Here is a 24,562-nt window from a genome sequence, read left to right on the forward strand (position 1 = left end):
ATATATATATATATATATATATATATATATATGATGGTTGCCTTTGATGTTTGTGCTATTTGACTTGCTGGTTGAAGTGATTCATTCATTATATAAATATTTTATAATTTATTTGATTAATTCATGACAGCTACAAAAGATTATAAGTGAGGAGCATTGAAATTTATACAAAATGGCTCAGCAACCTTGTGGTAAAAAGTTTGGGTAGATACTGCAATGAAATTGGAACCTTTTCCTTGGCTGAAAAGCTAGCACTGGCAGCTAACTCATGATTTTGTCTTCCGTTTTCACTACTAGAATTTTGGTCTTTAACATCGGCCAGGAACCGATGTTAAAAAAAAAAACGTCCGATGTCTTAGTGGGTGATGTTAAAGATCAGAAAATCCCAGACATCGGTTTTTAGCCGATGTTAAAAATGACTTTGGACATCAGTTTCTTGTAAGATCCTGATGTATAAAATGACTATAGACATCATTTGATTTATAAAAAACTGATTTTGTATCCTACTATGACATCGTTTTACATAAGAAATTGATTTATATATCAGTATTAGACATATGTTCTATAGATAGAACTGATGTCCTGAGTCATTTATAACATCAGTTTGTTATTTCAAATTGTTGTGTCTTCATTCTTTTTGCTTCAATTTCTAGTTTAGAAGTGATTACTAAATCAGTTTCTTTACTAAAAAAGTATCACAATGAGAATACCAGTGGTAAGCAAAAGAAAATTCTCATTAATATTATTGATAAAAATTGTACAAAGAGTAGGGAGAAGGGGACATATGGCCTAAACTTCTCCATATACAATAGTAAAAGAAAAGAACAAGATTGAAGTCTCCTAAATAAACCATATGAAGACAAAAAAGGTTTGTAGATACAGTAAAAAGAAAAAGAGAAAAAAAAATAGCAGTTTGTTATAAGATAAAAATACTTGTAACTTGAATTTCCAGTCCTTGGTGTAGCTGCAAATGAACCTAGCAAAAACATGTGCCAATGAGTTGGAGAACTAGTTTCACAGATACCCACTTAAATTGCAACTTCAAATCACAAAAAGTAGTTAAAGAAGAGGGCAATGACTTAACAGTAAGTACACAGGGGTGGCATAGGCCAAAGTCCACACCTGCATTAAAGAACAGGTAATCTGAAACATTGAGAAGATGTTTGCCTGTACAAAATATTAAGGTGAAAGAGCTAAATGCAAGTTGTTATGAGAGACCCATACCAGCTGTATATATTGATATACTCTTATTCAAGCCATTCATTTGTAAACTAACTCAGCAATTAAACAGAAAACATAGACGATTCGACAGATTCTATCTTCCAACAACAACAAATCCATACTAGTATGCAAATAGAGTAATTTTGAGAAGAGAATAAGATACTAAACGTGCAGACTAGACCGTGCATGCTACTACTATGTTATCTGCATTTCCAGAAAACTTCAAAGTAGGCAAATTTAATTTAAAGCAAGATCAGGGACAGCTATAAATTGAACTTCACCTCTCTCAAGAGTTGCGTAGCACTACCTATATATGACCCAAACTGCAATTATCCTGCTGTTTTATCACATGATGACATGAACAAAGGACCAAGATTGAGTTCATTATACTAAGAAATATTATCACATTCTTGCAAATTTAAGCTACTACAGTCAAAGGTGGACTAGTAATTAAGCTGAGCAGCATCATTAGGACATGAAGTGAGGAGGAAAAATGCAGAAGGTTACCTTGCATAAAACATGGTTTCAGACCTTGCAGGAGATTCCATGAGATTTTCAGGGAGTGGATCTCCAACAGTAAGTCCACTTAAACTAGATGCCATGATCTGCACAAGAAACAATGTGTGAGGGATTGAAACAGCTATAGAGTGACTAAAGTGGACACTATGTCATTGAAGGCGACCATGGCTGTTTAACATCAGAAGAATAAAAAATGACCATACAGAGTCCCCTGACTACATGAAAGATGTGACAAGAATATATGTGAAGCAAAAACAAAACAAGTGGCAAGAAAGATGTTCATATCTTTTCATAATCATACCCAACTCCCATGAATTTATGTGGTAGCCCTTCAAAACTGTATAATTAATAAAATCATAGGCATTGCTAGAGTCCTAATCTCCAACCCAAACATCCGCGCCTTTGTGGTGCCTCCCTGACAGTGCATTCAAGCTAAATGTGACAAGGGGCCTGAAAATGTAAGATACAGATCGTAAGTCACAGTACAAGTAAGTCTAGACCACATAATTCAGATCAGCAAAGGATATGTAAGGGCAACAGTCCAACTTTCTTTTCTTCATGTTTTCGCTTCTGTAAAGAAAGTTCATAAGTAATATATTTTACCTCGTCTTGCTGAAAAAATGGTTAAGCTCATCCCATCTACTCATAGGTAAACATCCTGTAGAAAATCCAAACAACCCACCCTTCTGCTTTCTAAAAGGATGGCAAGGATATTTCAAATCTCCTACACCATACAATTATTGATCTTACAAGGAACCCCCAATTCTGATCCTCAACTGATTGAAAGCTATATCAAAATACCGTGTAAAAGAGTAAATTTAGTTTGTAGATACTAGCCAATGACACTTGACTCTACTTTAAATAGCCAGTACAGTCTAAGTGATGCAATCTTATTAATACAAATTTACGGATAGACAAACCTTGAATTGACTTGGCAAGCAGAGGATGAGACAAGCTCTGGTAAAAAGAAAACCAGAGGATGAGACAAGACCCAAATACAGGTATCTCTGATTGCTTACCAAATTTAACACAGATGCCGATCCCCAAGGACAGTGGTTGTAGTCGCACTTTTCATGATTCCACCAATCAAGAGTGGCACAGACAAAATTGTTATCAACCTGTGCAGTAGCTACTGTCCCATCAACTACAATGCTAGCATGTCCAACATCTTTGGCCAAAAATGCTGGCAGAGAAATCAAAAAGAGAATCAAAGAGACACAAAGTTCCATTTGTAAATCAATTTCTCGCTCACCCACTCAGCTAATGGATTAACTGCAAGAAGAGAAAGATAAACTGAGAAGCAGATAATTATGCTAATTTAGATGCCCCAAGAATAGCTGGTATCAAATTGATAATTCAGTACAAATGGGAAAGAAAATAAAGAGTCTGGACTGGTCATTTTCCCCAAAAGGCATGCATTAATCTTCATTGTTTTCAGTTTTTTTTTTTTTTTTTCAGCTTTTGAAGAGCTTAAACATAATAGCACTGAAAGTCAGTGTAGTCAGTCAAACTGGAAAAAAGTAAAATGCATTGTGTTTCGGACATAAATGGAAAATTAATTTGTAACAGAAGTTTGAACAAACAGATTTAGGATTCTAAGGAAGACCAAGTGATATTTATTTCACTGAAATTCCAAGGAGATCCCAATATTTTGACTCTTGAGTAAGAGTTGAGAGCATTAATTCAGTTAGCAGAGTGGAGTCAATGGGAAATCAATTCCCTTGACTTTTTCAGCGTAAGCAATGAGAATCCTCGTTGGAAGAGTTCCACGAGCAAAATTAGAAATTATCAATGAGAACTTTAGTCACCAAATTCTGTAACCCAGAGGAATAGTTTTCACAATCCTACACTTACCAAACATTCATTGCATTTTTTTCTGAAGAGAAACAGATTTAAACATAACAATTTCATATCTCAAATTCAATACATAACATCAAAAGAAACATGCTTTACCCTCACTACCGGAGCTTATCATATATAAAACAACACCTACATGTCTGCCGATACAAAATCCAAGACCAGTATGGACAACCCCAGTTCAGTTCAGAGCTGCCTCAAATAAACCCAACAAACAACAAATTCTAAACAGCTTTCCTAAAAGAGCAATTATAATCCAGATTCCAACAATCAGTAGGTAAAGAACAAAATCAGAAGCAACCCAGAAACTGCTGAATAAGAACAACCCAAACCCACATCAAAACTCATCTCAAAGCTTAAAACTTTACCATCGAAGCCACCGGTGAAGCTCAAACACAAAAGCATGCACCTTCCTTGAAGCAAATCACATCGATAATGTGAAGCTTTTTAGTTGATAAACAAGCAAAATTTGACATTGGCGGACCACTCAAGGACATGTATGCTACGTTTGGTGAAATGGGTCCATCAAAGTTTGGAAGTTTAAGCCCCAAAATTTGCAAAACCCGAAACCTAAAACTTAACAAAAGCCCCAAAGTTTCCCAAATCAGTCACAAACAATGAGAAGAATTGAGAAAGAGCGAACCTGAGATAAAGAATGCCCAGAAAGCTCCAGTTACATGGTCACCAAGCTTCGAACTTGCCCAGCTCAATGAAGAATGGCTCGGTAGATGAAACACAAATCCTTGGAAGCAAATTAAGAAACAAAAGCTCAGATCGGTGATTTCAGAACTCACAAATCCTTCAAAGACATGTACTGAACAGATTCGTGAATTACCTATGACTCAGAAGCTCAAAGTTTCTCCCAAACGGCGGCCTCGATCTACGATCCTGTTCACTGTCTTAGAGCAGATGAGCTAGTGTGACGCGAAAAAGAAGGAGGACGAGGCGTCAAGTTCTGGTTGGATTCGAAGAACCAAGAGGATGAGAGTTTTGGTCGGAGGTGTAGAACGATTGAACGAAGAGGAGGAGAAGGAAGCTGTCGAATAGTTAGGGGCTTAGGGCAGTCTTAAGTCAATTTTAGTCCAAATATGTATAAGTGTGGGAAACAACTTTTCATCCCCGCGTTTCTTTAAAAAAAATTTAACTTAGCCGCTCAGCCATTCTGCGAAAATTTAAAACAAAGTTTAGACATCAGTCAACAGTAAATATCGATGTCAGTAATATGCATAGAAATCGGTATTTGAGGAATCGATGTTAATGACATTTTTTTACATCGCGTGAATTCCTCAGCGATGTAATTGTCGTGATGTCTAAGGCCAAAATTCTAGTAGTGTTTGTAGTACCCCATTGTTGAAGATGATGAGCTCCCTCAATTAAATAGTAATGTAGTAAATTAGTGATTATGTTTTTGTAGTTTGTTAAATTTCAATATGTAGTCCATATTGGATCCAAAGACACAACTTGTTGGCTGGACCAGTTTTTGAATTTCTTGTATGCTACAAATTAATTATGTATCATTTCGAACCATTAAATGAATTATTTTTTTATGATTGTCATTATTTGGAACTATTTTCAGTACAAATTAATTATGTATCATTTTGAACCATTAAATGAATTATTTTTTTATGGTTGTCATTATTTGAAACTATTTTCAGTTCGACACAAATGTTTAGATGACATTATTGAAATGCTATAATAAATGTACAAAGACAACTGGCAAAACGCTATCAAAGAAGAATTATAGCATTCATTAAACTTTATGGTAGTTATCTAAAAGCTATTAAATATCAGACAATAGCAGTTTATAATTGCTATGACTAATAAACTAATAGCATTTCATAAATGCTATGGAAGGTATTTTTATAGCAATTCAAAAATGTTATGAAAAACTAATCAGTAGCATTTTGTAAACGCTATGCTTACGGATTATAGATAGTGTTTCTGGGAAACGCTATCTAAAGCAACCGACCCGCCATAGCGAGCCTGTCATAGCGTTTTCTAAAACGCTACGACATGATACTATATCATTTTTTTGCCGCTATAGATGACAGTTTATGGTGTACTTGGAGGTTGTTTTGATCCTCTTAAATCCTTATATCTTCAACATTGTTCGAAGAGTGTTTCTATTGGGACCTCCAAATTTGCTCATTTGATTATGTTTTTCTGTACTTTATACCAAAGCAAATCATCATTGGAACAAAGAGTTCTTTTCAATAGTAAAGTCACTTATTTCTAATTGATTTGATACGTTATTTGCTATCCTAGGGTCTACCATTTGGTAGTAGAGGACGTTAAATGGACTTCGGATTTTCATAGTAAAGGACATAAAAAGGACTTCGGTTTTTCCATTTTGACATATATTCCTTTCGTATCGAAAAGAATATATCCTAATTAGAAGATGTAATTTTGTTTTTAGTTTGTCACATCAATCTAAAATGAAGCTTAATTAATTAGAAGCATTGCAGAGCAGATTCAAAACGCATGGAAGTTCAATATAGATTGCATTTTGTCATGTGATATTGAGAAAGGTAGATGAAAGAAGTGCACATATATGAACAAGATGAGATAGAATTGGAGAATCTTTTTTTTACCTTACATGAGGTGTTTTAAGATCAGACTATAACTAGGTCATACTTATTGCGAGGACAACAAAAGCGATGGATAAAATATATAAAGGAACAGCTAGATGAGACCAGCTAGTGGAATTACTTAGCTAGCTAGCTTAATTAATTCACAAAGTTCTGTTACCGGCCATGAATATATATGCAACTAGAAATAAATTATTTAGAGTAGCATCCTCCCAAAAGCCATGAGCAAGACGAGGAGCAAGGCAGGTGGCAACGTGATGATCACATTTGGATATGGCGGTGGAGCAGCGGCCGAGTAAAAATCATAGGAATAGGACGATCCATAAGTATCTGTTTTGTACAAATCACCTGGAATACCCGTCACATAAATGAACCTTGGAGGCGGCGGCGCCAATAATACTGGGGCTGCAGGTAAAACTGGGCTGCAACTAGTGGTCTTTGGTGGCGGAGGCGGTGGGGGAGGTGGTGGAATCTGCTGCTGCTGCTGTTGACAAGGGTTTACACAAGGGCATGTTCCACACTTGATTTCTCCAGTAGTAGTAGAAGTGTCGGTTTCTTCTTTCTGAGTGGACGAAACTGTCACTGTTTGTTGTTGGTTCTTTTCATCGGAAGTGACAGTGACTGCGGCTGAATTCCCTGGAACTGAAATGGACAAAATGATCAGCAGCATGATAACTGCAAGTGGGGGAGAGCACTTCCAACTTCGTGGAGGCCATGCCATTGATGGATTGATCAGTTAATTTCCTGTAAGAGCTGAAATGGTCGAAAGACGAGGAGGGAGTGAGAGTTTAAAGCGGTAGCTTAGGTAGAAGAGTATCGTACTAGCAGTAGTGGGTGGTTGTTTAGGGTGGATCAATGCTTCGCTAGTGGGTACCTTTAGCTTGAGGCTTAGAAAGAGCTTGTGGCTTACGTTTGGGGGCTGCTGCATGGAATTGGTATAAAGCCACAACTCGCCGCCCCCTTATTAGGTAATATAGCAGTTATGAGTGTTGAGCAACGAAAGCGATCGAGAGAGGGACTTGATCTTATTCATATTTATTTTCAGCATGAGAGAGCCTCTAATTTAGAGCGAGGCTATATAATATATATTTTCATATATAATGTTTCGTATCGTATCGTATATATATATATATATATATATATATATATATATATATATATATATATGATCGATCATCATATTAAATGCTGGCTAGCTATCTGAAAGCGAATTGCATGTGGAAGTTGTAAATGCATACATAACCATGCCATGAGGGGACCTAGCTAGCTAGCTCATCTTTTTCTTGTTGACGTTTCTTTTCGATCCACCTGTTTATGTTTTACAATCATGCACCTAGCTAGCTTTACAATCAGTTATCGGCTCCCATAACATTAATAACATATAAAGAATAAACAAAAGAAAATTAAGAGAATTAATTCTACTCTTACATTAAAAATGTTAGGAAGTTTTAAGGTACATTCATGTACTGGTACATCAAGTAAACTTAATTCGATATAAAACAAGTAAAGTCGTCCTAAATTAGTATACCAATGAATGAAGTCAGTCTACATCTGAATCAAACTAGTCTACTTGATGTATCAGTATATTAATGTACCGTAGACAAACTCGAAAAAATTAATGCATGTCTAAAATGTTGAACAGTATCTTACATAGTAAAGTTTTCCTCTCCTAAAAGTGTAGCGAGACAATACCGGTGTCATTCATAGAATCATAGAGAACCAAATTACAAGGTCTATCACATTCAATAAGGAAGGGTTAGTTTAGAATTCCCAATAGATCGAGGAAAGCTCAAGAGAACCAAATTGTGAAACAACATTCATATATTGTGATGTCCCGGAAATTCGTATTTATTTTCCGAGGATTTTTCCGGAATTTAAATTGTGGTTATTGGACGATTTCGTGGCTCGTGGATGGAGCGGAAGTGTTTCGGACGAATTTTTATTCGGAAAGTATGACTTTAGGGGGTTTGCAAAGGTTGACTTTTGATACGTTGAGATTCTCCGGAAATTTCCTTCACAAAAGTTGTAGAGCGCGTCGATACGAGTTCGTGGACATGTGGAACGCGGAAATCGGAGTTCGTATGAGGAAGTTATGGCCAGTGGAAGAAGTTTCCATTTTGGTATAAATAGGGAATTTCCGAAAATATTTTCATAATTCCTGATTTCTGTTTTTGGAAACTTTCTTTCTCTCTCTTTTCTCTCGGTTGCTACCTTCAGAATCGAAGAAAACCGCCTGACCCGACCCGAACCCGGCCGACCCGACCCGGCTTTTCCTGCCAATTGCGGCGGTCTCCGGCGACGAAAATTTCCAGATGGGATCGCCTCCTCCGTCTGGTCGTCCCTGTGGTACTCTCTAACGTCGATTCTTACTGTGTGCGACGGAGAAAGGTGGTGCAGCCTAGTGTTTTCGGACCCGACCGGAAAACACAGTTCCGGCGACGTCAAGGCTTCAAGCTTCCATCTTTGGGTTCGTGGGAGGCTCCTTGATCGATCTATGGTGTTTGTTTCGATCGGTTTACGTGGAAATCGGTTCAACTCAGTTGGGATTACTGTTCACGGCTTGTGAGGTATTTTTCGATCCCTTAAGCTTGTTTTCTGACTTTGAGCTAGTTATGAAAATCCACAAGCATGCTTAGATGAAGCTTTTTGATGTTGGGAGTTTTGTGAAATAATGAGTTTTGGCCGGCGGCGGTGCGCCTCCGTCTGTGGCGGCGTTCCGGCGGTGTATGAGACTGTTTCTGGTATTATATGTCTTCTACTCGTCGATACGAGCGTTTTGATATATAATACGCATATTTTGGAGTTCGTATGAAATTGTTATGATTTTTACGGTTTCATACCGGTGGATTTATTCGATCCGTGAGGATCTGAGCGTCCGATCGACTTGTGGTTTGGACGTATCGATCGTAGATGTATTCCGGAGACTTTGGGAGGTCTCGGATGCGTTTTCGCCTCGATTGGCGTCACTTTGGGAATTTTGGTTCGATTTAGGGTTTCGAACGTTATTCCTTGTGATTCGTTGACTGAATCAGAGCTGTGCTTCCTTAGGTACTTGGCGAAGTATTTGGACGGTTATTTTGTGGATTGGCTGCTTTGTTCTATATTGAAGACGCAGCGGGAGTTTCGAGGTGAGTAATCTCACAAGGTTCATTTTGGAACGGAACACCTTATCGTTTTGTGAGTTATTGATTTAACTGCAAACTATATGTTTTAGTGGGTTGTGGATTTATGAAAACAATAGGCATGAATGATGCGTTTTATTGTTTTGGGTTGTGGCTTTTGGAAAACAAATGACTTGGAATTGTTGATTTGATTTGTTTTGAAAAGCGTTGAGATTTGTGTATGAAAACAATATGCATGAAATGATGCTTTTTATTGTTTTGTGGCTTTTCGGAAAACAATGATTATGGAAATGTCGATTTCGATTGTTTTGAAAAGCGTGAGATTTGTGTAATGTTTTTGAGTCCTGTGCGACTGTTTTAATGATTTGCTCCAAGGGACTGTGCGGCCCGAGGAACGAAGGTCTATGACCTTGGGCAGAATATCAGGTAATCACGTCTTTGGCCGGACGAGTGGTTACGTTCAGTTAGAGCTCTAGTCTGTCTGCCATCTAGGTAATTCATGGGGTAACGGGAATTGGTTATTGATAACTCATGACATTACGTGTTTTTAGGGAACAAAGTGTGAGTTGCTTCCTTATTAACGGTTTTTAAGGGGACAAGGTGTAAGTTGTTTTCCTTATTAACGACTTGGTACGAATTGGTACGTTTTGGTACGATTGATAGAAATCAAGGTGTGAGTTGCTTTCTATGTTATTTTGATAGAATTCAAGTGTGAGTTGTTTTCTATGGTACATTATGGTACGATTGATAGAAATCAAGGAGTGAGTTGCTTTCTATGTTATTTTGATAGAATTCAAGGTGTGAGTTGTTTTCTATGTTTCGTTTTAAAAGAAACCAAGGAGTGAGTTGCTTTCTTTTATTTCGATTTGAAGGAAAATAAAGTGTGAGTTGTTCTCCTTTATTTCGTGTTTTACGGGATTAAAGTGTGTTTGGTTTCTCGATTGAAACGTGACTTGTGCGGACTTTTCTCCTGTGATTGGGTGTGAGTTGTTTTGAGAACAATGTTTAAACTGAGATTGTTTGTTTTAATGTAATCTCCTGAACTAAATTTCTATGCAGGGATTACTATGATTTTATCGATTGTTTTAATGTAATCTCCTGAACTAAGTTATATGCAGAGATTATTGCTTTTTGAATCGATTGCTTTAATGTAATCTCCTGAACTAAGTTATATGCAGGGATTACTGCTTTTTGGATTGTTGTTCTGATGTGATCTCCTGAACTAAGTTTCAATGCAGGGATTATTGATTTTACTTAATTCGATTTTTAAGTGTGGTTGTGGTTGTGATTTGGTGTGAGTTGTTTCGAGTTACTCATACGGGCTTGCAAAAGCTTACCGGGTTTGTTGTGTGACAACCCGGTGCACCATTCCAACGGTGTAGGGGTTAATCCTGCAGGGTAGGATAATCGGGGCTGAAGCCGAGGTAGCTTGTTGGCAACAGAACAGGTAGGAAGCAAAATTGATTGGCCTTGCCATTGTTATGACTTCCGCTATGTAGTAAACTCTGAGGAGTTTTTGCGTTTTATCTTGTTGTAGACAATTTAATTCGTAAACTTATGTAATATATGACTCTGTGGGCGGGTCAATATTGACATAGTGGGTTCAGGGCATCAATATGTATGTTGTATAAAGGGAAAAAGTTTTCCAGGTATTTGGTATTGATGGCTGAACGTTCACGCATGTATAATTATGGGGTTATATATCGATTTTTAATTGTGTTAAAAATCAGGGGCGTGACATATATCTTGGCTTGCTAGCTTGACACATAATTCCAGACAAGAAAAGAATAAAAGCAGAAATATCAGGAAGTGTTTTCAATCATTGGCTTTTAGCTTGAAGTCCCAGAGAAAAGGACATGTAAGTTAATATGGGTATATGTTTTAAGAAAAATTATATTAATTTATTCAGATTAGATAGAAAAGATGTAGATGCATGTATCAAAAACGAAGTAATAAAGATCGATGTGTAAATGCAAGATTAAGCTTGAAGCATATATTATAATGTAAATTTTTTTAATTTTTATTTTTTTAATTTTTTGAACTGAAGATGAAATTGATCTGGAGCAGGGTGCATGCCTGTTTGTTTTTTTCTTTTGTTTCTCTATATTGTAAAAGTTTGATGCATGTCATAAAGAGGTGCAAGCTTCATAGTTACGATTACTTGCTTCCTGGCTTTACATGCTGGCTGGCTTACTGGCTATGGCTAGCATATATTCTTCCACTTTCGCCATGATCGATCACCATTGATTAATGCTATATATTTAGCTTCCTTTCAGGGTCTTATAAATTATTCTATAGTTTCATCAGCAATCTTTATGATGATCTGAACAGCATTTCAATCCGATCAATATGCTGGCAATCAGGATTTAAAGTAGATATATTCCAAAAGTAGAACGGAGTCCATATGCATGTTTAGGATATATCTTCAACACTCAAACAAGGGAATCAGATACCCTTACATAAGATTAGTGACTAGCAATTAATAGGGGCAATCAAGTCCACCTGTTTAATCTTTTGATTATCGCACTTCAGTAATACCCCTCTGATGATTGTTGAAAAAGAAATCTGCAATATAAGAGTTTGTATTTCTCTCTCTCTCTCTCTCTTGGTGGTCAGGGGGAAGAAGCTTTTTGACATGACTCCCAACACAGATACCGTGATCTAGATTAAAAAAAAAAAAAAAGTTCTCTCTGCTAGCTATATCATAATTTTGATAATCAAAAGGTTGTTTCGTATTGCAGCTCATGATCATGATCATGTTGGAAAAGTAATAATTAATAGTTGCAACTTACTGAAGAGGTTAATTCATTCTAGTACGGTTTATATATAAACAACCTCAAGAATCCTAATTCTGTGAAGTTGATATAGCTCATACAAGCAGACTTATATAATATTGAGCTTGTTATACGATCCAGCTAGGAAAGAAATGGGGTTTACCTAATGCATTCTGAGAATCTGAGCTGAAGTCGTTGGCAATGCCCAAAATGGTCGGTTAAGGTGATTCTCAGATGAGATATATATTAGAAACCATTTAATTTTCTGGTTGTTTCACCTAAAATGTACGTTTGTCCCCTCCATCGATGGTAAGCGATTTAATGGTGGGGCTAGGTGTGTGGAATGCTCGATCCATTAATCAGGCTTGTATTCTTCAAGCATGAGGCAGAATTTATTCTGTTTTCCATGTATACAGTAAAATACATTTGCAATGTTCATTTGTTTTGTTTTTTTAATGTGAGATTTACATTCTCAACATGCCTCTGCACGTGTGGCAAATTTTCAAAAACTGTACATTTGAACAACTTGTTTCCCTAAACTATAATGCTTTCTTTCCATCTAGAGTCTCGACTTCGTATGCTTGCGAATTATGGCTGGTTTACCACATAAAGTCGAACACAGTGTACTGGATTTGTATTTGGATTTGTGTGGATCAATAAAAATGGGTTGGCCGGTTTTGTAAATGGGCCTTGACTTTGTACTTTGGTTTGGTCTATCTTCCGTTCGTATCAATAGGCCATAGCTCACCGACATGTTGGATATACTCTATGCTTCATAATATCGAAAATGTAAAATATATTATCAGTTTATAAATTAATTTTAGTGGGTCAGTAAAATTTTATATACCGTAACAGTTTAGAATGAATCCCATAATTCACTCTAGAAAACATATAAATGTGGGAAGAACTAAGCTATTTCCAATTTCTGACCTAGCACTTTCGCTCTACTAGGGTTTATCGTGGACAGCCATCAACAACAATTCTTTAGGCCTCAGCCTATTCCTTTCATGGGGATTTCCTCCAGCTTCGACCTCCTCATTATCTTGGTTGCAATTGTTGCTCCCAAGTTATTCAATGGTTTACTGCTCGTAAGCGACAGAGGTCGCTCAAGCGTGGTTGGTTTAGCGGTGCCAACAAAACTGAGCATTGGTTGGACGGACAGAGTTGGTGATGGTGGTTGCTGGGAAGGGTGGGATCCAGGTAGAAGGCCGGATCTGTTGTCTTTCATCCATGGTAGCTTTAAGTGGTCATCTTCATCTTGCGCACGACAACGGTGCTTTGAGGTCGTTAAGGGCGCGCTTACTTCTGATCTAGCCTGGTCCAACGGGTTTGGGTATTCCCCTGCTACGTACTATCGCCGGCAATCGAACTGGGGGATTTGAAACTGGTTTTGGCATATATGGGGTGCACCGGGTTGACCCCATGTGGTGATGGCGGTGTACTTTCGGTCACAGAGGGTGGCAAAGTTGTGGCTGACGGAAGTGAACTTGGCGGCGGTGGCGGCATTGCTGGGGCAGAGGTTACTAGGGCTTCTCCAAGTTGGGCTGGAGATTGGGCATTCCTTCTGTGGGCTTGGGTCTATTTAGTTATTTGGCTTTACTCTTTTATCTTAGTATTGGGCCTGTCTTCTCTTTTACAAAGGGAGCATAGGACAATTTTCTTTTTTTGAGTGGGACAGATCGACAAGAAACAAGCTGCTTCTTGGTTATTTATATGTTCTTGGGGTGGCTATGTTTTCTTGTTTTTGCGCTTAACCATAAAAGGTGGGTGTGTTGAGTAGTATACTTGGGTGAGGGGTGTGCTAGTATAGTGTACTACTGTATGTAATGGCTTTTTCTAACAGCCCTAACGGGCAAGTCATTATTGTACTGCTTGCTGAATTGCATAATGGATGACCTTTTCAACTATAAAAGAGCTATTTCCAAGAATTTATAGATATCATCATCATCATCATCATCATTGTTGATATCACTTATACTACATACCGCCAAGCATAAGCAACGACCTCTTAGGTGGGCCCCGCGGCATAGCTAGTCCCGCCTACAACATGCATCCGGTACTCCGACACCCGAGCTACCTCGCTATGGTGAAAGTCGGCCGGTACCTCATAGGGAGGCCACCCTCCCATGCTCTCCAAGAGGCTTCAAGAGAAGCAATATGTACATTGTATCCCACATCGGAAATATAGAATAGATGGGGACTTCCCTTAGCTATAAAGGGAAGTCCTCCCCTTCTTAGAAGGGATGGATCCATGATCCCCTCACTTGTATCACTATCAAAGGCTACTTGGCCTCACTACATAGTACAATATCTAAGTGGACGTAGCCTTGCTTCAAGGGCAAGGTGAACCACTATACATGCTTGTGTCTCTCTCTCTCTCTCTCTCTCATGATCCACACTTAGTCTCGTTCCGTATTCTTCAGTAGAAACATTGGCGCTAGAAGGAGGGGCCCTATGTTTGGGTATGAACCTCCGACCTTGAGCAAGAGTCATGTACAGGTACTATGAGTCATCCGGGAACACAAGTGAGCGGGTACGCGCAAGACCCCGCACCCTCATAGCTCATCACCGTACTCGTCATTTCTACAACCAAGGTCCACTGATCAGTACTACCCGACCGGGACTTGTTGAGAAGATCCCGCTCTGTCCTCTTCCAGCATACTTACGGTGTTGCAACTCTTGGTGACCTGACGAGGTTTGGAATACCCGACCGGGACTCATTGAGAAGATCCCACCCTTGGTCCTCTTCCAACATCCCCATCTCTGCGGCAACATTGAAGCAGACAAATTTTCTGGCGGTACCCACACCAACTCATCTTCATTCATCACCTACTCTGTACATGGAGCATCTACTTTGGACACCCACCGAGTCTAGTCCCGCTGCAACCACTCAAGCAGGTGATCTACCCTGCACGTCCAGTTCCCGTTCAGCAACTCAACGCACTTCTCGGTGTCATAGTCCCGGATCCACATGACAAGGTCTGAGTCGACCAACCCTAATGATTTCAGGACTCCTGCCTGATAGCTTCCTCCTTCCAGCACTAACCATTCCCGGAGACACCAGGACGGTCACTGATCCCATCTCCGACACATACCGGTGGCATCATATAGAGGCTGGAATCCCGGGAACGTCATTTCTGGAACGCAACTCTGTTCTACACTTATCTGAACAAAACTTTTCTGGGCACCAACATATCTACTCTGTGCACCCGCTTGGCCACTTTCCTGGAGATAAGCCTTTCATTCTGCTGTCTTTTATAAAAAGCTCAAAACATGCTTCAGTTATATATGATGTCTCTCAGCATGTTCACTTCGATTCTGATAAACAGCTTACTAAAGCATACGATAACTTCCAGATATACATGCATGCAAACAATATAGTTCTAGTACTACAGATACTTGTCATGAATTCCTTATAGACACGATTTGCTAATCTACTCAATTGATGCCACGTATCAAATAGCATGATAACACTTCATATAATCTCTTATACATGAGTGGCTACTCAGCCCTACGTGGTTCATGTTTGTAGAAGTATGCATGTGATTCATGCCACCTTGAGTTAATTATCAAGCATGATCCCGTACCCACTTGCACACCAATCATGCACACTTGCTTTATTTATATGTGGTATCGCCACACTATACAACCTAAGTTTAATTAAGCACATTTGCTTTCTTTCTTTATGTTACTTCTTCAAGCACTTTGATTTTGGATAAATTGTTACTCAATGCATGGCCCCAGCACAGTCATCTATGATTAACATTCTCATACATTGATTGTGATCAGTACCGGCTATATATTAAGCATACTCAGTTCAATTCTTTTAAGAACGGCTTAATCGATTCCATATTTCTATGGTCAATTAATTAGTCAATTCAACATTTTGAATAAATTGCTACTCACTTCCTTCCTTAATTTTGACAAGGCACTCTTACCCCAACGGGAACCTTTATTATATAAACAAAGCAAGTGTACTATGGGTACTTCCTAGTCGACATGGAGTCCTAAGCATGGCCAACCCCGATTTATACACAACTTACACAATTTCGAACGGCTCCAGATAAGTTCTCATTTACACTTTAAAATTAGTGCTAATGCAATGATTTACATGCTTCAAATAACAATTTCTATAATCTAAGCATGTCTACAATATTTGATAATTTCGATATCATATCTAATATGCCTATGTATTAGTGTCAAAGGTTAATTTAATTGCTCATCAATTAAATTGCTACATATATACATATGACACTAGGCAAGTGTAACATGCGGCACTTAAAATCCTCGCCCCGAGCGAGATACCCCAATGGGGTTACGAGGCACAAAGCCATCATTCTACCCGGGGCCAAGCCACCGGGTACCGGAGGCCAAAGCCACCGGACACCCCAACGGGGTTACGAGGCTACAACCATCATTCTACCCGGGGCCACGCCACCGGGTAAACGAGGCCTACAGGCCCTCATTCAACCTCATTGGGTTAAGGAGGATCAAGCCCTCATGCTACCCCATCGGGTACGAGAGGCATCAAGCCCTCATGCTACCCCATCGGGTACGAGAGGCATCAGGCCCTCATGCTACCCCATCGGGTACGAGAGGCATCAAGTCCTCATTCTACCATTCCGGGTATCAGAGGCCCAAGTCCTCATTCTACCCTTCCGGGTATCAGAGGCTCAAGTCCTCATTCTACCCTTCCGGCTATCAGAGGCATCAAGCCCTCATGCTACCCCATCGGGTACGAGAGGCATCAAGCCCTCATGCTACCCCATCGGGTACCAGAGGCATCAAGCCCTCATGCTACCTCATCGGGTACGAGAGGCATCAAGCCCTCATGCTACCCCATCGGGTACGAGAGGCATCAAGTCCTCATTCTACCCTTCCGGCTATCAGAGGCTCATGTCCTCAATCTACCCTTCCGGGTATCAGAGGCTCAAGCCCTCATGCTACCCCATCGGGTACGAGAGGCATCAAGCCCTCATGCTACCCCATCGGGTACGAGAGGCATCAGGCCCTCATGCTACCCCATCGGGTACGAGAGGCATCAAGTCCTCATTCTACCCTTCCCGGTATCAGAGGCCCAAGTCCTCATCCTACCCTTCCGGGTATCAGAGGCCCAAGTCCTCAGCCCTCATCCTACCCTTCCGGGTATCAGAGGCTCAAGTCCTCATTCTACCCTTCCGGGTATCAGAGGCCCAAGTCCTCAATCTACCCTTCCGGGTATCAGAGGCCCAAGTCCTCATTCTACCCTTCCGGGTATCAGAGGCCCAAGTCCTCATTCTACCGTTCCGAGTATCAGAGGCTCGAGTCCTCATTTACCCTTCCGGGTATCATAGACCCAAATCCTCATTCTACCCTATCGGGTACCCTAGGCTCAAGCCCTCAGAAAATCCCACTTGGTACCGGAGGCGGGGTAAGCGAAGGTCCAATCCTTTGCTTTTTGAATCATCTCACCTCCCGAGCGTTCTGTACACTTGGGGGACTTATTCATACCACTTATCACAAGTGGAGATAGTGCCCGACCGGGACTATCATTGAGCTTCACGCTCATACTTTCGTGTTATGGTCTATTAATGGAAATATTGAAAATTTTCACCTATTGTTGATCGCAACAATTAAATTTCTTTTACATCCCATTAATAAGACCATAGGACAAAACTCACACCCGCTCAACATGAGCGAGCTCATCTCTTATGTTCCCGTTACACATGAGCCAAACAATCGGGTTATGGCTTATACGTTCGGGTTAAGTAAGTTAGAGTTCCTTCTTCTAACCTATACTTGGGGGACTATCATGGTCACGCCATAGTCTCGCTAGTATTGTCAATGGTTACTTCGATACCGGAGCTTCATTCTTAGCCATAGCCTAAATCCAAATTCCTGTTTTTCTACGTGACTTGGGGGACTCGGCGAGTAACTACACTCCCGGTCCTAACATGTGTTCATCACGGGCATACAACATTACATATCATTATGTGTCATCGTGTTCATCACACATCTATGCATCATATGCACTTCGTTATACTATCATAACACATACATTTTCAACTTATACGTCGTATGTCAAACATTACATAATATATGCATACACACATTGTGTAACATGCATCTCACATAAACATTCATGCACCTCGATGCATTTGACTCAAATGTCACTTCGATTGCCCTGGCGCAATCAATATGCTTTGTGTGCACTCATCTTATTTGCAGGTACTAGCTTGATGAGGGCCCCGGGGCACCAACATACCCGTAGAGTCCCTTCTTACTTACGGAGTTGGGGGACTAGTATGGGTATAGCGTTCAAACAAGGTCATCACTTATACTTGGCGGCATCATATTTAAACTCCCCAACCAAGAAGCGCCTCTTACTCGGGGACTTGGGGGACTTGTTGATATCACTTATACTACATACCGCCAAGCATAAGCAATGACCTCTTAGGTGGGCCCCGCGGCATAGCTAGTCCCGCCTACAACATGCATCCGGTACTCCGACACCCGAGCTACCTCGCTATGGTGGAAGTCGGCCGGTACCTCATAGGGAGGCCACCCTCCCATGCTCTCCAAGAGGCTTCAAGAGAAGCAATATGTACATTGTATCCCACATCAAAAATATAGAATAGATGGGGACTTCCCTTAGCTATAAAGGGAAGTCCTCCCCTTCTTAGAAGGGATGGATCCATGATCCCCTCACTTGTATCACTATCAAAGGCTACTTGGCCTCACTACATAGTACAATATCTAAGTGGACGTAGCCTTGCTTCAAGGGCAAGGTGAACCACTATACATGCTTGTGTCTCTCTCTCTCTCTCTCCCTCTCATGATCCACACTTAGTCTCGTTCCGTATTCTTCAGTAGAAACAATCATCATACAATTCATGACCTGCCTATAAGGGCCACGTCAATATCAAGCCATGCTAGGCTACCATACAACAACCTCAATGCAAGTACCCTAGGAATTAGCGCTAGTAACCAAATTAACCAAGACAATGTAAGGGGTATTGAAGAAGTCCGTCCTAACATATTCAGAAAGTACCCAGGACCACCCTACGTAGAAACAACTCTCCCAGGATCCTAAATACGAACCCAATAGTGTATTACTGACTTCCAAACTCTCAATGTTAATACAGACTCGTTCTTTAGAGTCATATATTACATTACACAAGTTTACAAATTAAGTTGTGTTAACAAAATAATAAGTAAACGCTCCCTCAGAGCTTACTACAAACAAAAGTTCGAAAAGCTCGAAGCAACAAAATTAGCTTCCGAACTTCTACTGTCCATGCTTGACAAGACTAGCTGAACTAACGCTTCAAAGCGCTAGGCAACTCCCCAACCAAGATAGTGCTCCTTAGCTGGGGACTTGGGGGACTTATACTTACATAAGAATTTGCCCAAGCATAATTAGCTACAGCGGACCATGTCCATGCTATCGCCAGTGGCGCCAACACCGTCAAGTGTGTTACCCCCGGGAACACCATCAGACGGGCTGTCACCTGATCTCAGGGTCGGGCCAAGATCACAGCTGACGCACCCTCACGCGCCGCACCAAAGTCTCTTCTCTAAAGCATCACAAGCTGCTGCCTGATGCATATCAGTCCTACATCGAAGACAAGAAAGACATCAGTGTTTCCCTCATTTATAAAAGGTTCATTCTTCTCTCCTCATTCATTGCGCATTTATTACTTACCTAACGTTATTTTGTCAACATAAATACATTGACTGACTTAGGCATCAGAGTAGAGAAGACCGCCAACTGCGGTCTCCCCTCTGATGCCCTTTATATTTCACTTGACAGGTGACGTTACTGCTACAATCCTTTCAGTAGCAGTCCGAGCTAGGACCAGCGTTAACAGGATGTGGCTACCACCAGATCACCAGCATTAACAGGAAAAACAAGAAAACTTGGCTACACCACCAAAGATTCTCTCATGCAATTCTCTCTCTTGTTTCGTTTTTGGAACAATTCAACACCACAGGTAATTCGAGGATGTCGAGAGGAAGCTGTGGCTACCGGTGAGACGTTGAGAAAAGGTCGGAAACGGAAAACCAAATGGCGAACCCGAGAAGCTTTAGGGCTTCATCCTACTGCTTCTGATGGCTTTTCGAAGAAGAAAATGCTTGGATTTGCATCGCACTGCTGAGACGAGTTGAACCACCCCTATAAGACGCCTGGAGGTGGTCGGACGATGGAGAAATCATTAGGTCGCCATTGCGGTTTTCGGGTCGAATAACCAGCTCAGCGTTTGGGTGAGTTCAGATCTTGTCTAATCTGATATATATATATATATATATATATATATATATATATATATATATATATATATATATATATATATCCAATCCAACTGTCACGATCAAGCCGTTAATTAAAGTTGTGGTACTGAAGTTACTAATGAAACAAACGTTGGGTACAGTTCGCATATTTTCCCTACAATAAAAGAGCCTCCTAGGCTCGGATTGGAGCCTCCCAAGCTCTATTCTTGACTGCGACCTACAAACACAAAGTATTTGAGGAGGAGTACTAAGCCAAACCCTCGATTGCAACCCACGTGAGTGGAAAACTAAATAAATCAAACCATGTATGGTGAAGAAAAGGATTCGAAAACCGTAAAATCCATAAAGCTTCCCCAAAATCTCGCAAATGAAGGCACGAGTACGATTCCCAACCGTACTCGGAAAAATCTCATGAGAAATCAAATAAAACTCAATGACGTGTCGGCGTGTCCTACACGCCAAAATATTCCCAATAAGAACACAATTCATAAAATAAAATTCATATGCGAGATTAAATTATAAATCATATATCATAAACAAAATCCAAATCCGAAATCATCGCTAAAGCATTCTCAATGCAAAAACCAAAAGTTGATAAATAATAGATAAATATCATTGGATTAAATTCAGTTTACCCCCCTGAGGTTTGGGGGTAATTTCATGTTAGTCCCTGTCGTTTCAATTTAATCAGTTTACCCCCCAAGCTTGTCAATTCTCCTCAACCGTGTCCATTCCATCCAATTTGGACGTTAAGTCTGACTTTTGAGAGCTAAAATGATCATTTCAAGACCAAAAAAAAACTTAAAAAAAAAAAGGAATTTTTTTTTTTTATTTTTTATTTTTTAATTTTTTTCTTCTGTTTTTTCATTTTTTATTTATTTTTATTTATTTTTATTTTGTCTTCAACCTATACACCACAAGTTATAATAGGTTTATAAGAACAAAAAGATACTCTAGGTGGTTGAAAGCCGCTCGCTTGTAGACCCCCGTACTTTTTATTGTTTATTTTAATTTGTCGTTTAACGTATGAAATTACGTATTCGTGAGGTACAAAAGTATTTGTGCTTAGGTTAAGACTTTGAGGCCATTTAAAGGATTAAGAAATTTAGAGAAAATCCAATTTGGATCTAGAAAAGTATTTTTAAAGTATCGAGGCTTAGGACAAGCCCGAAAAATTTTCCCGCAAGGATTCGGTGAAGTATCGGGGAAGTAAGGATGTTTGAAGAGGTAATTTTCGGAGTGGGCTTAAGGAAAATTAAGAGGAAAGTGAAATAGGAGCAGCCCAAGCCCATTGGCCCAAAAGGAGGGGCAGATTCGACTTTTCACAATTAAATTTGGGAGAGGTATTTAAGGAACACATTCTCCAAACCCTAGCCTCAACCCACCTCATTTTTCACTTCAGCTCTCTCTCTCTACCCGAGAGTTTCTCTCTCTCTCTACCCGAGAGCTTCTCTCTCTCTCTACCCGAGAGCTTCTCTCTCCTCATCCTCGCCGGAAATCGCCGCCGCCGGCCGCCGGAACCCGGATTTCAACCAAAATCAAGAAATTTGGTCATTCAATCCTCCAAAAACCCTAGAACCCGAAGCTAATTTGGGGGTTTTTGTGATTTCTTCTTTCCAAGCTTAAATCAAGGTAATATCCCTCCTAATCTAGCCTCTATTCATCCGATCTACACCTATTTCTTCCTAAATCCGAGTTTTTGATTTTGATTTTGATTTGTGATTTTGTTTGCATGAACCCGATTTCTCCTTAAACCATGAAGCTAGGCTATGGGTTTGGCAAGGATTTTTGGTAAGGATCTATCCATGCAACCTTGTTTTCGAGTTTTTTGGTTGAGATGTTGATGTTGGACGGATTTGTAGGTGAAGAAGGCCAAGGAGAAGGAATAGGCCGTGATTTTTGAAGAAGAAAGGGTAAGGAATGGGTTTTGGACAAACCCTAGAATTTTTTGAATTTATTTGGTTGATTTTGATTATGTTGAGCTATTTGTTGTGTTGGAAAAATTGTGAAAAATAGAGATTTGAGGATGGTTTAATTAGTAGGATTTTATTAGCATAATTTTCAAAGTGTTGGAATTTTGTTGTTGAAGATTTGGTGATTGTTGTTGTGTAGTTTTGGCCAAAAGAAAACGAAAAGGAAGAAGAAAAGAAATGGATTTGTTTTTGGAAGAAAAGGGAAATAAAGAAAATGGTAAAAGTTGGATTAAATGAGGTTTTACTGTGGTAAAGTGGTAAAAAAGTGAAGAAGGTGAAAGTAAAGGTAAATTCAGTAAAAATGAGGTAAAAGGTAAAAGTGAAAGTGTGGAGGTAAAAGTCATGGTAAAAGTGAAAAGGTGAAAAAGGAAAGTAAATGGGTAAAAGTAAAAGTAAAACTTTATTTATAATTATTTACTTATTTATTTTTAATAAATAAGAAATAATGGTAAATAAAGGAGTATTTGGTCAAAAGTCAGAAGTCAAAGTCAAAGGTCAAAAGTCAACTCCGAGAGTTGATCAAGGTTGACCGACCTCGTAAAACGTGAGGATCGACTCGACTTTGGTCGCTCGGATTGGCGAAAGTTTAGTGGAGTGATAAGGACGTTTTCCTTTTTATGAAAGAAGTTAGTTTCCCAAATTGGTAAAGCTTGAAAGAAATAATTAATAGCCTCATTGAAATAAAAATGATTTAGTATGCGTGATTACTTAAATTTGATTATGATGTTTACCTGGATAATTACTTACAAACTAAGTAATGGTTTAGGAAACACGATCATTAAGGAAGCTTAAGCGGAAAGCATCAGAGTGTGGAATACGCCAGCATTTTCCAGGTAGGGTGAGCTGTCCCTTCCTTGTTAGAGGCTTTTCGATATATGTGGAATGCTCTAGTATAATATTATGTTGCCTGCAAGTATATTTTTTGTTGTTCATTAGTCGATGCCTCATGATACCTGTGTTCTCATAACTGATAATTGTTGATTGCGAAAACCGAGGCTAGACTTGCATGTTGAGATACTGTACCCTTTGTATGTTTGTGTTTGTGACCTGAAAGTGAATGGGACCTAGACGCGTAGATTCCTAGGGATCCCACGGTGTCGATAACCGTGAACCTCCGGAAGGGGCTGTGCTCCTATGTTTGTCGAGGAAAGGTAAGTACAGACAGTGAACCAGTCATAGGAGACTCAGAGCCAGGAAATTGACATTTTCGCTACTTGTAGTCATAAAGACTATAGAGTAGTTGGCCGGTTCTCGAAGGATGACGAACCAGGTCGGTCATCGATTTATTTTGGTTTAGCCGGCAGGTAAGTATCTCGGAGCTCCAAGTTGTGTGAAGCATGCTGCATATGATTTCCTGAAACGAAACAACTATGATTGTTTTTGTTTGCATTTGTTTTACTTGATTTTACAAATGCACGCAATCTATATTCTAGTAGCTATGTTTTACCTATTAGATTTCAAACCTAACTAAGGTTGGGTCAGCCCCTATTGGGATAGCGAGGACGAAATGCTCACCCCTACATTTCAGGTTACAACGAGGTCATTCCGGACGATTTGGATTAGAAGTGAGTCGTTGGCCGAGTCCGTGTGTTGCTGTTCCTGTTGCTTGAAGTTCTTCCCATTTGGTACTCTATCAATTTACTAGCTTCTCTTTCAATATTGAACTCTGTGAGGTCCGCCTACCTGGGAGCGCGCCTCACCCCGTTGTCGTATTGTTGTTGTTGAACTTCCCTTTCATTTCGGTTATGATGTAAGCCCTAAGGCATCACAGTGCACTTGCCCACTTTATTTTGTTGCATTTCCAGACTTGTTAATTTAAATGTTGGGTTGTTGATTTAAAATCTTTTCTTAAAAGTTTTCTTGGTCTCCATTTTCCTAAAATTTGCATTTTCAACAGGCCTTGTAGTATTAAGTTGGTAGGCCTTCGGTATGTCTACGACGTATCGAGCTCCTATTGGCTTAATATTACGGCGCTGTGGTATACCCATTCGGGTCGCCACATCGCTGATCTACGATATTTGTGATATATCTCCGATAAAGTGAAGAATTTTAGGAGATATCCCCAATAAAGTGAAGAAATATCTGTAAAAAACGATTTTACACTTTATCTATAAATATCTGTAAAAAATGATTTTACACAGATATTTCTTCACGATTTTACACTTTATCTGTAAATATCTGTAAAAAATGATTTTGCACAGATATTTCTTCACGATTTTACACTTTATCTGTAAATA

At 39.6% G+C, this 24,562-nt stretch overlaps 1 protein-coding gene and 2 long non-coding RNA genes across 15 annotated transcripts; 1 reads left to right on the plus strand and 2 right to left on the minus strand.

The window, feature by feature from the left end:
- Positions 1–716: 716 nt before the first annotated feature.
- On the minus strand, positions 717–4,680 carry LOC133722615 (uncharacterized). Of its 12 annotated transcripts, none has more exons than XR_009852866.1 (6): positions 4,433–4,680; positions 3,966–4,339; positions 2,760–3,012; positions 2,661–2,697; positions 2,344–2,527; positions 717–2,190 (listed from the first exon to the last, which is right to left on the minus strand). It is a non-coding gene; the product is annotated as an uncharacterized LOC133722615 (long non-coding RNA). The 12 variants fall into 12 exon arrangements; XR_009852872.1 differs by having other exon boundaries at positions 2,760–2,923; positions 4,241–4,339; positions 4,433–4,676; XR_009852868.1 differs by having other exon boundaries at positions 4,241–4,339; positions 4,433–4,676.
- A 1,701-nt stretch (positions 4,681–6,381) lies between these two features.
- On the minus strand, positions 6,382–6,906 carry LOC133723210 (uncharacterized). Its single transcript, XM_062150025.1, has one exon. It carries the CDS (start codon positions 6,904–6,906, stop codon positions 6,382–6,384), a length of 525 nt encoding a protein of 174 aa, XP_062006009.1.
- A 14,482-nt stretch (positions 6,907–21,388) lies between these two features.
- LOC133723709 (uncharacterized) lies at positions 21,389–24,219 on the plus strand. 2 transcript variants are annotated; one of them, XR_009853206.1, is made up of 5 exons: positions 21,389–21,984; positions 22,115–22,143; positions 22,215–22,265; positions 23,092–23,158; positions 23,854–24,219. It is a non-coding gene; the product is annotated as an uncharacterized LOC133723709 (long non-coding RNA). The 2 variants fall into 2 exon arrangements; XR_009853205.1 differs by having other exon boundaries at positions 21,390–21,984; positions 22,119–22,143.
- Positions 24,220–24,562: the final 343 nt, after the last annotated feature.

Source organism: Rosa rugosa, chromosome 7, assembly GCF_958449725.1.
Source record: "Rosa rugosa chromosome 7, drRosRugo1.1, whole genome shotgun sequence".
Lineage (NCBI taxonomy): Eukaryota > Viridiplantae > Streptophyta > Magnoliopsida > Rosales > Rosaceae > Rosa > Rosa rugosa.